At 44.5% G+C, this 16,143-nt stretch overlaps 1 protein-coding gene across 1 annotated transcript in view; it reads left to right on the plus strand.

Annotated features, from left to right (window-relative positions):
- Positions 1 to 15,255, plus strand: part of LOC115569299 (fibroblast growth factor receptor-like 1) — a 78,150-nt gene extending 62,895 nt beyond the window's left edge. The window contains exons 4-8 of the mRNA XM_030397330.1: positions 2,398 to 2,475; positions 8,020 to 8,304; positions 10,361 to 10,533; positions 10,638 to 10,818; positions 11,110 to 15,255. Coding sequence (XP_030253190.1) covers positions 2,398 to 2,475; positions 8,020 to 8,304; positions 10,361 to 10,533; positions 10,638 to 10,818; positions 11,110 to 11,534 — 1,142 coding nt within the window. The 3' untranslated portion in view covers positions 11,535 to 15,255. The remainder of the gene's footprint in view (positions 1 to 2,397; positions 2,476 to 8,019; positions 8,305 to 10,360; positions 10,534 to 10,637; positions 10,819 to 11,109) is intronic.
- The last annotated feature ends 888 nt before the right edge of the window (positions 15,256 to 16,143 follow it).

Here is a 16,143-nt window from a genome sequence, read left to right on the forward strand (position 1 = left end):
CACTTAGTTAAAAAACGTCAGAAGACACGCAGCCACACATGCACGGACACACCCATGTAGGAATTCATATCACACACGCACACACACGAGCGCGCACACATGCAAAGCGTCTGCCAAGCGCGCTATTAATACCGGCCCCGAGGATGCAGGTCATGCCTCGTATTTGCATTTCGAATGCGTCGTTCATTCCATCGTCCAAATAGTGATGCTTTTAAGACATTTGGCGCTGCATTAATCACTCCGAGCTTTCAGGTTGGTCCTCTCTAAAAAAAATAAATAAAAAAATCTGCGCTCTGATGTGTGTACGTACCAACACGGGCGATAAACATATCCATTTACAACTACGCACGCACTCTTTCGTGAGTTTCCTGCAGGTGGTCCGCGGCGGTTTGGTTCCCTGTTTCTTTTCCATAACTACCATCAGGTTTTGGTTGAAGTTTCAGGTTCAAGCGAAGTTAATCGTGCCCCCACCTCCTCCACCACCTCCCTCCTCCTCCACCTCGTGTATTTTGACAGAGCTGACATTGCTGCGTATCAGCCGACTCTCCTGTTAAAGGGCCCCTCGGATACATTGGTTCCATCTTGAAGCGGTTCCCAGCGTGACGGTTCCGACAGATGTTTGTGTCTTTTTTTTGGTAATCAATGTATGAAGACATGCTGAGAGAGGGAATCTGATACACAGGAGAGTGAAAGCAATCTGATACTGAGGACCAGATAACGGCACATACAGTAAAGATGTTGCAGAAAGAATTTGCTCTTTTGCACGACGTCGTTTATCCAGGAATGTCATTTTCTTTCTCAGTGGCATGAGCAGGAATGAATATTTCAGGGTTAAAGATGGAGGCATGTTGCAGAAAGCTGCACCCAGCAATTATTTTCAATATCGTATAAATCTGTCAATCATCGTCTTGATTATTTTGAGTTGTGGGGTTCATAAAATATTTTTAAAAAATGGTGAAAAACGTTCATAACTGAGAAGCTGATGTCTGAAAATGTTGTGTTTTATTCACAAAAAATTAAGTTTAATTTAGCTGAGGATTAAAATAATCACAGAGACGCTGAAATCAGAGAATTTATTTTATTTTTCCTAAAAAATAACTTAAAATAAAATGACCGATGAATCAGCTGATCGTTGCGTCTTTAACGTGATGGAACTTGAAGGATTTATGTCACAGTTTTCTTCACCATTTAGTTGAAATACAAATCAGGACATTCATACATATATTATTCGTCATTATGGAGCGTCAGAATAAAGAACTAGATGGAAATAAAGTTTGATAAAGTCAGAAGTTGCTGCACTCGGCTTTAGTCGTCTGAGCACAGCTTCACCATTGGTCAGATTTTACCTGCCACTTCAGGTAATCGATCCTCCAGCGTCTCTGTCATCAGACTCTGACCGCTGATACGCCCTTTTTTTTCTTTTATCTAAAAAAGCTCTTGGATTTTGGATAAAGAGTTTGAAACCGCGACAGATTACAGAAGCAAAGTCGACTTAACAACAGGTGACACATTTTGAAACTTCTCATCCTGCCGTAGAATGATGTCACGAAACATAAACCTGGTTGTTTATGTCACAAACACATCTGATTCAATGCAATGAAGTGAAATCATCATTTTGAATATATGCACTGTATCTTAATATGTAATAAAAAGTCCTTGAATTTGACTTTGAAAAGGAGGAAGCTGTCTGTTCTGCTCTCGGTCCAAATGCTTCATAGTTTTGAAGCTTCCTCCGTCGTCGTGGTGATTGACATCCCAAGGAAAGATGTTTTGAAATGGCTGCAGCAAAAAAAAGAGTCAGAAATGGAGACGTATAAGTGCAATAAAACCCAGCGAGGGAGCGTATCTGATCGCCGGGCTGTGACGAGCTCCGGTTCAACCCATCGTGTCCACAACAGCTCATAACTCGCTCGCTCATCACTTGACTTGTGAGGTTTTAAAGGCGTCTAGACACACGATTACAACACCAGAATACTCCAGGTGAATAATGACCACAAGTCTCGACAGCTTCAGATATTCACAGGTAATTCTCACTGAAGCTTCAAAGCCCAAACATGGTCTTAATATTTGTAAAACGCTCACGACAGCGATGCTTCATGCGCATCCAATCTGTGAGAGCAGACCGATGTATCACTGAAACTTTTGGATTTACGCTCAGCAGGCGATCGTACATCACGACCCCGCTGCTGAAAACGTCTGCAGCTGCTGATAGAAAACACCAAAAACAACTCTCCTAATTTCCAGACGGTCGAGACGCTTTGTGACGTTTGTTTTCAGTTTGCAGCTTATTTTATTGCAACTGCAGCAACAAGACGACACGTTATTTATCTGTCTATGTGAGTTTGCTGCACCAGGTCTCCTTCAGTTCACTAACGACGTTTTCTCGTCTTTCTACAGATGACGCCAGCTCGAGAGGCGGCGCGGGAGCGTCCAACGGCGACTCTGAACACGCCCCGGAGCTGGCTGGGAAACTGGGTGAGCGCTCGCACCTTATCTGAACTCATCACTGCAGGCATTTAAACATTTTTAAACGAGAAGGAGGACCTCAGAGGTGACGCCTACGATAGCCGAGAGTGTGTAACAAGTCCGGTAGCGGGACGTGCGATAAACACCTCGGCGGCGGCGGGAGGGGGAGACGGCGAGGGTGTCGGCCCACACACAGACACACATCAGGGTGGCTGTTTGCTCAGATAATTGGCTCTGACAGAGTGGAGAGCAGTCTATTTGTGTAAGGTGTGATTCGGTGGGACACATTCCTTCCCCCTCTCTCCCTCCTCCGTCTCTCCGGTCCCCCCGTCATGTAACTCAACCCGTCTTTCTTTGCTTGTATTTATCCTTTTATCCGACTCTTTCTTTCTCCTTCTCTCTGTCATAAACGTCCACGAACGTTCAACGCTTTAATGTCAGCAAACATTTACTCTTTCTCCGCTCGCCCTCTTTGTTTTTTCACGCACATTCTTTCTCCTTTCGCGTTCCAACCGGCTGCAGCCCCTCGTTTATTTGAGCGAGATCGGCCCGCCATCAGTCTCTGTTCATATAATCCATCAAGACACAGAAAATCAAATAGATATCGTGAACTGTTTCTCTGCTGTTTACCTCGTGATCAATTTCACGAAAGATTAAAGTGATTTCCTCCGTCTGTGATGGTGATTTTGAGTTAAAAAAAAACATAAAACTGACTTTGCCTGACTCTGATAATGTTCCAGAGTTGTAAAATGTATTTATGTCTGATGCAAAGTGTTGGGCAGTGTTTTAGTGTTTTAGTGTTTTGATGAGCCTTTAAGTTGTAATTACTAGATCTTTACAGTATATTTTTGAGCTGTGTACAAAAAAATCAACATTTTCTATAACGTAATGGTGCCTGCTGCTATAACAAGTTCAGCTCACATTTCTGTTAGCGCTGGGCTACATTAGCTACCTAGCAATGGCCTAGGGAACTTTATTGTGAAAGATAATAAAGCGTTATAATCATTAAAACTGTGATTTTAATTTTTTCTCAGGCCAAATTAATAATTTTAGATTCTATAATTGTTCCTGGAAGTAAATAATCAGTTTAATTTCTTCACCAAGAAGCAGATGCAACTTTAATTCAGCAAATGAACTGATTTAAAAAAACAATTTCTGTGTTGATTAAAAGCGTTTAAGAGGTGTTTTGTCAGGCGCAGTTTTTTCACCAGGCTAACAGTTTCCCCTTGCTTCAATTCATTAAGCTAAGCTAGGCTAACTGCCTGCTGAGCTTTGACTGAATGCACAGACGTCAGATTAGCATCACTCATCTTTGAAATTTCATGAATCCCAGAGTCAGAACCAGAATCAGAGTCACCCTGCTGTCTCTCTCCGTCTGATCCGAGGCGGTCAGTCGGAGAGTCGGCAGTATTTTTACACTGTCAAGTGTTGAAGTGGCCCCGGAGACCCAGAACAAAAGCCGCCCCTTCTCCTCTCTCCCCTCTCTCCTCTCTCTCTCCTCTCCTCTTCTCTCCTCTCCTCTCCCTCTCTCTCCTCTCCTCCCTCCTTCTCCTCTCTCTCTCCTCTCCTCCTCTCCCTCTCCTCCTCTCTCTCTCCTCTCTCCTCTCTCTCCTCTCCTCTCCCTCTCTCTCTCTCCTCTCCTCTCCACCTCTCCACCTCTCCTCTCTCTTCCTCTCCTCCTCTCTCCATCACAGCTTTCTCAGTTTTTGCCCTCTCTCTGTTTTTCTTTCCCTCTCCTCTCCACCCCTCCCCTATCTCCCTCTCTCCCCCTCTCCCCTCTCCCCTCTCCCCTCTCCCCTCTCCCCTCTCTCCTCTCCTCTCTCCTCTCTCTCCTCTCCCCTCCTCTCTCTCCTCTCCTCTCTCTCCATCACAGCTTTCTCAGTTTCTGCCCTCTCTCTCTGTTTTTCTTTCCCTCTCCTCTCCTCTCCTCTCCGCCCCTCCCCTATCTCCTCTCTCCCCCTCTCCCCTCTCTCCCCTCTCCCCTCTCTCCTCTCCTCTCTCCTCTCTCTCCTCTCCCCTCCTCTCTCTCCTCTCCTCTCTCTCCATCACAGCTTTCTCAGTTTCTGCCCTCTCTCTCTGTTTTTCTTTCCCTCTCCTCTCCGTCCCTCCCCTCTCTCTCTCCTCTCCTGTCTCCTCTCTCTCTCCTCTCCTCTCTCCATCACAGCTTTCTCAGTTTTTGCCCTCTCGCTCTGTTTTTCTTTCCCTCCCCTCTCTCCTCTCTCTCCGTCCCTCCCCTCTCTCCTCTCTTCTCTCTCCTCTCTCCCCTCTTCTCTCTCCTCTCCTCTCTCTCCATCACAGCTTTCTCAGTTTTCTGCCCTCTCTCTCTGTTTTTCTTTCCCTCTCCTCTCCGTCCCTCCCCTCTCTCTCTCCTCTCCTGTCTCCTCTCCCCTCTCTCCCCTCTCTCCCCTCTCTCCCTCTCTCCCCTCTCCCCTCTCTCCTCTCCCTCTCTCCCCTCTCCCCCCTCTCTCCTCTCCCTCTCTCCTCTCTCTCTCCTCTCCTCTCCCCTCTTCTCTCTCCTCTCTCTCCATCACAGCTTTCTCAGTTTTTGCCCTCTCGCTCTGTTTTTCCTTCCCTCTCCTCTCCGTCTCTCCCCTCTCTCCTCTTCTCTGCCGTCACTCCAGTTTTTATTCCTCTGTTTTTATCAACCTGCGCTCACCTTCACGTGAACTCCGCTCGCTCTCTCTCTCCGTCTGTTTTCTCCTGAACTCCTGTTTGATTTGCTTCAGCTTTAACAATATAAATCAGTTCATCTCGGCTCCACTTGGCTGTATTCAGTTCATTTTCTAATCTCGTCTTGTTCCAGTCCAGTTCGGCCGCTCTTTGCTTTGGCTCTTTCCCTCCAATTTCCAATAAATCTCAGCCAGCTAATTAACGTGTTCATCAAAGCTGATGAAATTGCCAAAAACGGTGAGCTATGAATCACCATCTGCTCCTCCTCCTCCTCCACTCTCTGGTAGATCTATTGACTCAGTCTGGTCACAGTTCAGCTGCAGTCCGGTAGCTTTTCTTTTCTTAGACTCGGGGGGGTAAAAGTGGAGACTTAAAAGCCTTCGGGGTTTGTTTGTTCTGTCATCCTGCCCAGCTTCCTGCCGGTCAGCAGAGAACTATATTCCGCTGAGTAATGAAGCCGTAGTGAAATCTCCACGTTTGAGCGCAGACCCGTCACATAACTCTCCCGCCTGTTTGTTTACCCGGAGCTGGAATAATAACCGCGTCCGAAGGAAAGAGACGCAGCTTCGGTAGTTTCAGGCTGATTTATCGCCCCGGTTGATGGCTATCTGCTGCGGCTGGAACATGAGGGCTGTAAAAATCAAGCGCTCCTGCGAGTGATTTCCTCTCCTCACTCCCGACTGGATCCTTTTTTTTTTTTCATTTCCCTCTTTGATCTGTGTTTTTCTCTGATTGTTGCGTTTTGTGTGAGTGGATGCTTCACAGAGCGACGTGGATGTTGGAGCCGTCGGATGAGGTTAACTGACCGTTTTATGTTTTCTGAGAAAGGATTCAGAGGAGGGAAGTAACAGAGTACAAATACTTCTTTATTGTACTGAAGGTATCTTCAGGTATCTGTCCTTTACTTGAGTCACAAGACTGATTTCAGCAAGTCAGTCAGGCTGGAAATCCCTGAAAATGTTTGAATTTTAATGTTAAGGTCTAAAAAATACTTGGATTTGTGATAAAGTACTTCTACTTTTACTCGAGTAAAGAAATTGACTCAGTACTTTAACTTTTACTCGAGTAAAGAAGTTGAATCAGAACTTCTTCTGTACTTTTTTCTCTCGGCTGAATGATCTGAGGTGGAAAATCTGTCGGTTTCTTTCAAGACCAGCGATTGTGAACAAAAACGGAGCCAGAGGTGCCGATCAGTGGAAAACACGGAATCTGAGGAGGAAGAGATTCAAACATTGTTCACTCAAACAAAACAATTAGGTTTATTACAGCTCATTAGGTTGTGTATATATACGCGGAGGCGCGCTGCCACGTTAGTTAATCTTACGTAACCAGATCTTGTGTTGCGACTCAAAGTTCTCCTGATTCTATTTTCTTGTTTGTGGAAACACGTCAGAATGTTTCAGCCAGGAGAAAACAGACTCAAGGCCTGAACGTCATGTGTTTGGATGCTGATTATCATTATTATTATTATTATTAACTTCAGAGATAAACTGATTTCATGGCGCGTAAACGAATGCTACGCGCCAGAGCAGAATAATCATGAGAGGAAAATGAATGAGTTTGCTGCAGATGTCTGCGAGGGTTCGACCAGTAAACGCCCGATCGAGCAACAAAGACGCGACGACACGCAGTTCATCAAACCGATCGAACGCAGATACGATGTCTGCGTGCTGACGGAGCTCCACAGAACTCTTCAGAGGATTTATATCGTTATATCGCTGTGAATTTGATCTCATCTCAGAGGTTTGCAGCTGCAGCTATGTTCCTTATCTGCCGCTGCATTCCTGACGAGGTGAAACAATGGAGGACGTGGAGTCGAGCTTCACCTTCGTCCGAGGTGCTCAGAGGAGGAAAACAGCGTAAAGAGGTCAAAACTCCAGAAGTAGTATACAGTTTATACATTCATGTAAATATATGTTGAATTTACTTTAACACTTCTTTGTGTTTTGATCCTTAAAGTACATTTATTGCTAGAAAATAGCTTTCGATACTTTAAAGACTTTTAATTTAGGTGCTTCGACACGATATCTTCATTTTTACTCAACATATGTTTTAAAAAAGACATATATCCTGTCAGTCGGTCCGTTAACAGCTTCTTTCTCTTTTTAAAATAGCTGCCAAGACATTTATTTATTTATTGTAATGAGAATGTAATGCAGACAAAACTTCTGGACTGAAAAGCAAAAGTTTTTGACACATTTCACATTTAAACAAGTTATTATATACAAATTAATTTCACTAGTTTTGCTCTGAAATCTTTTATGTTTGATTAAAAATACATAACAGTACTTTTATAATTATCAGGCCAACATGTCAGATGAGCCTGATGACGGACAGAAGAATAACTGAAGGGTTTTAAGAGGAAATCTCAAGGAAACAGATTGTAAAGTCTTCTAAAGATCAATTAAAACGTGTCTTCTAAATCCTAAATCTGTTTTTATTTGTCTGATAGTGAAAATAGTGACGTCTCTGATAGAAACCGGCTCCCGAGGCTTCAAACATCTCTGAGCTCTCCGTCTGTCTCGCAGCCGCTGCAGATATCTTGGCTTTGATCGCTCTGTACTTCTTATAAAAGTCACATTTAAGACTCTCTGATGGATCCCGTGATCTGTCCCGGTCCGTTCTGTTTCCACCGGTCTGCAGAGCTGAACACTGCTTGTAAATATAAAACTGCTCTGTAAACCGTTTATCTCTGCTAATAACTTCTTCTGTTCGCTCTTTTCCCTTCCTCCCCGTCTTGTTTCCATCTGTAGCTCACCGAGAGGCAGAAAGTTATTAATCTCTGTGTTATTAATCTCTTGACCTGCACCAGCAGCCAGAGGAGACACACTTTGTTTTAATCTCTTTCTGATTGTAACTGAATTCTCACGTCTCCGCTCGCAGTGCGTCCACGTTTCACGCAGCCGTCGAAGATGAGGAAGCGCGTCATCGCCCGGCCGGTCGGCAGCTCGGTGCGTCTGAAGTGCACGGCGAGCGGATACCCTCGCCCCGACATCGTGTGGCTGAAGGACAGTCGGCCGCTGGCGGACGAGGAGGGAGAGGAAGGGAAGAAGAAGAGGTGGACTCTGAGCCTGAAGAACCTGACGCCGGAGCACAGCGGGAAGTACACCTGCCACGTCTCCAACAGAGCCGGAGAGATCAACGCCACCTACAAGGTGGAAGTCATACGTGAGTCGTCGCACGCTGCAAAGATAAAGACTGTTTGTTTTCAGCTCTGATAGTTTGATTAAAGATTGATGTTAAAGAGGAAAGCGGACAGTTTCAGTGTTGCAGGAGAGAACACAAAGATATTTAACTTACAGTTCCAGGAAAGTGTTTATTTCACACTGTGACACATCAGGAAGAACATTTTTGTCCCTGCTGATGTATGAACGTCTCCCACCTCAACAACAACACACACATTCAGCTGTACACAGCGTGTGTCTGACCTGTCTGAGGTAATAACGGGGTTTGAGATGGTTTTTGTTTCCATCCTGACTCACAACGCACTGATTATGTCGAACGTCTTAACATCGTACGATCAAGAACACCATCATTTACTCTTCCGCTGTTTAAATGATTTGCTGGCAGAGAGTCTGCAGACAGTGATCAGGCTGAAGCATCGCTGATTAGTCTGTTGTGGAAACGACCTGAGGACGGATTTCATCCTGTTCTCACAGAGAGAGACTGTTTGTTTGTGAGACGGTTTCTTCATGGGAAACGCTGCCAAAGATTTGTCTCATTCAGGTTGAATTTACACGTCCAAACTTTCATTTCAATGCTGCTTGAATTATTAATTTAACGACGGTGGGTTGCAGAGCGGAGCTGCAGGCCACACACACACACACACACACACACACACACACCAGTGTGCTCGCTAATGACTCGCTCCACGAATAGAAGTTTAAAATAGCTTCTGAAAGCCGTCCTTTAACTTCAGCGGCATTTATTGATCACCAGCAGGCCGGTCGGTCAGTGAACACCAGCGGAGCGAGCGAGGAATGTTCAGCAGGTTTCAGTCTGAAGAGCGCGCAGCACGTGTGAGACGATGAGCCGCGAGTGTTTCCTGACGCGTTGGTTTGTCGCTGGATGATTTAACGTTAAGCCGTTCGGCGGCGCAGAACTGTTCGTTACCGAACGTGATAGCTCTGTCGAGGAGAAACCTCCGACTGGCTGCTCTCGCTTTACTCCACACATCTGTTGCACATTAAAGTGCAGCTGCAGTCTTTTTCCTGAGAGACGCTCACACGTGCGCACACACACACACACACACACACATGTTTAGACAGGAAGTAAATCAAAACCGATGCTCGCTTGTGTCAAATGTGACATTTTGTCTATCAGCGTGGATTCACCCTGCTGTCAGTCATCGTCTGGTTTTCTTTCTAACAGCTGTGTGAAAGAAGACGAGTACAGCTCTCACAAAGAACGTAGAAACTTACAATAATAAGTGTAAAATAATAAGAATATAGTAGAATTCACCTGCCTGACTAGAACTCCGAGGTGAGATGCATCAAATGATATCAAGAGATTTCACACTGAACTTTTAACTTCCACGTGTTCGCTGGATGACTTCTGGCAGCGTTGTTTGTGTTTGTGGTTCATTTGCATTTGATTGTACGTAGCCGTGCTCACCAGATGCCTTCGCGACGTGCTGCGACTACATTAACACATTTAAAACATTTAACTTTACAGCGCTGTGAGCCCTCTGCAGCTACACTACACGCACACTGAAGAAAACGAAGGAAACTAAACCAGAAAGTCTTCAGCTTTTTACGTCTTTGCAGAAGCACACGAGCCTCCCTGGAAACTACAGCTGATGTCAGACAGGAACAAGAAAGAAAAGAAAAAAAAGGAAATCTAATTTTCTCAGGTTACGTCCTTGTGAGATTTGCTGATAGTGGGGAAAAAAAGAGACTATTGAATGTCGGGCAGGTGTGTTTATTCTGCTGTATAAACCGAGAAAGAAAAGACAGGAGCTGAAGATAAGAGATCTGTTTGTGTGTCTGCAGCACAGAGGGAGGATGTGGCGCTGAATACAGCGGATACTGTGCAAATAATGCTCGCAAACCACATTATATCCTCTCAGGGCCTCGGCGCTCTTTTGTGAGTTTCATTCAGCGCAAACACGCTGAATAGAAACAGTTCAAACTCTTTCCTCGCCGTGGATTTAATTCTGATTACAGCTGAATTTGACAAAGTAAATCTAATTTTTTTTTATCCGTGTTTGTGTTCCTTTCTTCAGAGCGCACCAACTCCAAACCCATCCTGACCGGGACGCACCCCGTCAACACCACCGTGGACTACGGAGGAACCACGTCGTTCCAGTGTAAAGTCCGCAGCGACGTCAAGCCGGTTATTCAGTGGCTCAAGAGAGTTGAACCCGGTGACGAGAACAAATTCAACTCCACGATAGAGGTACAAACACACATCACCGTGTAAACATAATCCTCTAATGGTTAACGAGAAATATTCGCTGGATTTGATTCAATAAACTTGCTCTTTGTGTGATTGAATTAAAGGTTGGAGACCACAGATTTGTGGTCCTGCCTACAGGGGAGGTTTGGTCGCGTCCCGATGGATCCTACCTCAACAAGCTGCTGATAACCAGAGCCAAGGAGGAGGACGCCGGCATGTACATCTGCCTGGGAGCCAACACGATGGGCTACAGCTTCAGGAGCGCCTACCTGACGGTGCTGCCAGGTCAGAGGAAGACGGAGAGAGAAACTAACGTGCACACATAGAGAAGTGTTTATGTTTATGTAGATCAGCAGCTAAACAGCGATGTTCCTCAGCTACAATCTCTTTAGCGAGCAACAAAGCAAACAGCTCTGTCTGTGATATCCCCAGCTAGCATCATCAGCTAACAACCTGCTAGCATCAGCAGCCGCCTACAGGTTAAGCTAACGTTAAGCTAACTGTCAAAGTCCACACAGATGATTCTGTTGTCTCTCCCATCGTTCATACATTTATTAATTCCTCTCGTCTTTACAGATCTGAAGCCGCAGAACAACGCCGTCCCGACAGCCACGTCCCCGAGCCTCCCGTGGCCCGTCATCATTGGAATACCAGCTGGCGTCGCCTTCATCTTAGGCACCGCCCTCCTCTGGTTCTGCCAATCAAAACGCACCTGCTCCTCTTCTTCTACTTCCTCCTCTGCTCTTCCCGCCCCCCAGCGTCTACCTGCAACAAACCGTGACCGGGTCTGCCCGGCGGCGCCCTCTCAGCCGGCCAGCGGGGACAAAGATTGCCTCTCGTACGAGGACTACATCGCCCACAAGCAGCTGCTCCTCGCTCAGGGAGGCGCCGGATTGGCTCCGAAGGTCTACCCAAAGATCTACACGGATATTCACACGCACACTCACTCACACGTGGACGGGAAAGTACACCAGCACCAGCACATCCACTACCAGTGTTAGCGGCGAGGGCGAGCTACATCCAACAGTCCACGCTAATGAAAGCTACGTGCAGGAGACCATGAGGATTCATAAAACAAAAAAAACATGGGATCACGCAACTCTTCCTCATTATGCTGCAGACACGGATTTATATAAAAGACACAAACAATGAAGAATGTAAAGAGAGAATACAAAGATCCTTATTTTTTTTTAAAGCCGGTCTGGAGGTGAATCCAGTGAAATGTACGAGAGGAAAAAAAATCCCACAGCATGTTTTACTCAAGCCGAGTTTTTATACGAGTCTTTTTTCTTTATCCGTCTCTGTTCTTTTAGTTCTTCGGACACAACCGCAACCTCCTCAAAAAAAAAGCAGAAACACAGCTCGCCTCCGCTGCAAATCTCCCAAGTACGGCCACTCGCGTACGTAGCGGATCAGAGTTACGCTGCGTTTAGCGCGCCGCCTCATCCCGGATCATCTATAAAGAACAATATAGCATGTACTGTACGTGTAGCGCCGTTCTCAGCCCAACTGAGCCTTAACAAATCAACGCGATCTCCCCGTTTCCTCGGCGAGGACGACGGCTGCTGGTTTTTGCTTCTGCTGCTATTCTGTGTACTGATGTGAAACCGAAGCACGGAACGTCTCTTCCCGGTTTAATCTGCAGCTACAGTGCGTACAGGATCTCCTCCGTGAGCACACCGACTGACAGTTTTCTGCTCCTTTAACTTCCTGGAGAAAAAAGGCGCCATTTCCCCCCCCCCCCGTTTCCACGTCACCTCCTCCTCAGCTTTGATTGATGGCTCGCTGCCTTTTAAGGAAAGAGGGATAAAGGATATCAGTTCTCCTCGTGTCAAACGTCCTCGCTAAACTCTTTTAGCCAAACAGCACAAAGGGAAGACCAACAGTGCCCGGATGTAACACGCGGTGCCTTCTGAGAACTGCTTACAGATTGTGTGGATCGCTGCTGGATCATTAGATGTGTCGCAGCTTCTCGTTAACCTGTTATGAGATTTAGGAGCTTCAGTCTGACTAACCTGAGGACGAGACTTCACGTCGTCTTCTTCTTCTTGAACGCGCCTCACAGTTTAACCTCTTTTCTTTTATTACCCAACGAGGAAAAAGGTTTGGGTGGAGGTTTGTCTCCTCACCTGCAGAGCCCGATGTTCACTTGATCAGAAGAAGCTGATAAGATTAAAATGATTGATTCAGAGTCAAACATTTAGCAGAAGGTGACGTTGATCAGCAGGATCCAAACTGTAAACTTCTCTCAGCGCTTTGAAAACGTCGATTTCTTGATTTGATTCTGTATATCTTAACTGACCACTAGTTTTACTGACCACTTTAAAGGTGCATTTTGTAGTTTTGGGGAAGGAAACTCTGAATTATTTGATTAACACGACTGAATAAACAGTTTCCTCAGAGAACAACACAGTTTTATACCATATTTTATATCATATACACCAAATAAATATGTCTATGCGTGTGTTATTACCTTATTCACATGGTAAATATTATATTTCTGAGTTTCCTTTTTCCTAAACTACACAGCGCACCTTTACGAGATGTTTTAAATCATTTCTAAAGTTTCTGCTTCACATGCCAGTCAAATAAAAACAATGTTTATCTGTTGAGTTGATGGTAAAATTGGAATTTAAATTGGTAAAACTTTTAAAAAAGATAACGCTGCACCCTGTTTTAAGGTATTTTCTCAGTATTGGATTACACTTTTACATATTTGGACTTTTGTTAATGTCATTTGAAACAGAATCAGCTCAAATTGTAGAAAGTTGATATAAAATTAGGATCATATTCGTTAGGTGAGACATCAGACGAATCATAACAGGATTACACTGAATACAAAAATGATCATAAAGACCAAAATGGTTTAAAAAAACTGCAACTAAAGCATCCAAATGATCAGCAGAACCAGAACCAGAACCAGCAGCAGCAGCGTGTCACACTGATTCCCATCCTGTTACTTGGTTTGTTCGTGTATTTGTTTGACTGCGAGTTTCTTCTTCTGTTCTCGTTGTACTCTTGTATTTTTTGCGTTTCACTGCCCCTGGAAGGTGGCGGGTTGTTTCCTCACACCGCACCCGGATCCAGACCTCATCAGAACCAGCCTCATCAGAACCAGCTTCATCAGAACCAGCCTCAGCAGAACCAGCCTCAGCAGACCCGCTCACTGACGACACAGTCGGACTCTTAAGCTCCCTCTCAGATGTTCCTCCTGTTGTTCCTGTGTGTGCGTTCATGAATCTAACCACTATATGAATAATGTGTAAAACGATACGCTGAGATAAGATTTTAGATTTCATCTGAGGCGGCGGGGCGACTCTGTCCGCAGATGTTCCAACGTAAAAGAGAAGGTTTTATGTGAATTATTAAAGTACGTCAGCGTTTCTCTCTCTGCAAAAACCCAACGGTGAGAACTTTACAAGGCTGCGTTTAAACAACCATGTGACAGGAAGTGATTTACGGAAATCACCTGGGAACTTTAGTTACACATGTGCTCGTTCTGTAGCATGAAGCGTTGCACGTAAATCTTTAAACTCAAGGAGGAAAATGTTCAAATATATATATCTGTATGGATAATTCCTGACAATTTCAGTTTTTATATTTATTGGTTTGTTTTCTCGACCGTGGACCTGCAGATCAGAGCTTTGCAACCAACTACACGTCAGGTGTCCAACCTCCTTCATTTTATATTTCAGATGTGAGGTGGTCAATAAAACCTGCAGCCTTCCAATCAGATGAGCCACAAATGTATATCTGCATGAAGATTAATGAATAAATAAACAAAATGTGCATCTCATACTCCCACACATTATTAACCTCTCAAGCTCTCGTCTCTCCGTTCACGCATCACAACAAAAATCATCTAAAATAACAAATTAAGATAAAAGTAACTGAGGAAAAGGAAGGAGTGAGCTCACATTCTGTTTATCTTCCTTCAGCTGTAAACTGAAAATAGTCCTTGAGACATTATCATCATCACATTCTTCGCGTCCTCCCGTCTCTGCTGCTTTGAAACATCTGCTGACGGAGTCGCTCTGAACAGCTGGAGCGCGTTTTCTTTTTATTTAAAACTTTTCGCCTTCCGACGCTCGCGGGGTCGGAAAAGTTTCCAAACATGAAAAAAACGTTTCTCAATCGAAGCTTTATTTGTTTTGTTTCTGTGAAAACCGTCGTCAGATAAAGTCGCCTTCTTTTTTCCGTTTCACGTGTTTGTCTCGTCGTGTTTGTGTCGAAAGCTTAAGGACTGCCGATCAACAGACTGTGTATGTGTGCACTTAACCACTAGCATGTACATGGAATGACATTAGCGTCGAGATTTTAGGATCTGTCGGATCGTTTAGGGAGAAGTTTGGACCAGTCAGGAGCTCTAGCAACACATCGGCCCAGGAAAACATTGTAAAAGCTCAAAGATTAAAAGAAAAGAACATGTGTTTCTAATTTATTTTCTGTTAAACATGTTGGTTTTTATTTTCATATAATTGGGCATTATACTTGCATGAGTGGATTTTGTGTTCTAATAGTAATGTAAGCTATGTAGCAGAGACCCTGTTCATGTCATTGTAAGATACTGTATTTATACGTGCCGACGGAATATACGAAATTTTATCGATAATCTTTGTATCGACAATCTTGTACAGTCTATTGTCATCTAGGTTAAAAGTTTTGTTTTCTCCCATTGTAATCATGTTATCGGTGCCAATAAAAGAGAAAAAGTTCAATCTACGTTTGTTTCTGATCATGTTTGTTGGAGACGTGGAAGGTTAGCGGCGTCCTGTCGCTGAGATCAGAGAGAAAACACGCGTCGATCTGTTTGAAGTCGTCTGTTATTGTCTGATTGTGTTGCCACCTCCGCCCCGCTGCAGTGCCACGTCCTCTCAACAGCGTTCTCTCTTCTCAGTGAGTCAGAGAGGGATGCCGGGCCTTCACGCCCTCCATCTGCAACGGGCCGCACCGTCCGTCTGTCATCTCCGGCAGACGGACGTGTTGACGGATGAAACGCCGGCTGCAGCTCTCACGACTACAACTATTTAGGAGGAGGACGTTTCTCTTTTTTGTGATCAGCATTTTTTATTGTTTTAGAACAAAGACAAAACAACACACCAGACAGTCATCAACCCAGAGCTACAAGAAAGAGACAAGACATGAACAATAAAAAGGAAAAACACCATACACAATAAAACAAAAAAAAAAAACAAATCTAACTCTGCAGACACAGACTGGGTAAGAAAAAAAATTAACAATGCAAATAATAATAGGTAATTGAAATTTAAATTAAAAATGACAAAAAAAAAACAGACATTCATACGCATTTGCACATATATAACAATACTTTGGCAGACGTGCAGACAGTTAAGCAGCATGTATCATGATTCAAAATAATCTCTTAAAAATTTGAGCTGGTCTGTTGTTACCTAGTTGTATTGAGGACCTTTGATAAAGGAGATGTAATTCCCCCACTTTGCAGTGAATTTATCTACCTGATTAGCCAACCTAAAGGAAAGGCGCTCATGTGCGGCCACTATGCCAAGCTGAGAAAACCATATCCTGACTGACGGCAGGGAGGTCGCTTTCCATTCTGTCACAATAAGTTTTCTCCCCAACATAAGGGAT

This window comes from Sparus aurata, chromosome 18 (genome assembly GCF_900880675.1).
Source record: "Sparus aurata chromosome 18, fSpaAur1.1, whole genome shotgun sequence".
Taxonomy (NCBI): domain Eukaryota; kingdom Metazoa; phylum Chordata; class Actinopteri; order Spariformes; family Sparidae; genus Sparus; species Sparus aurata.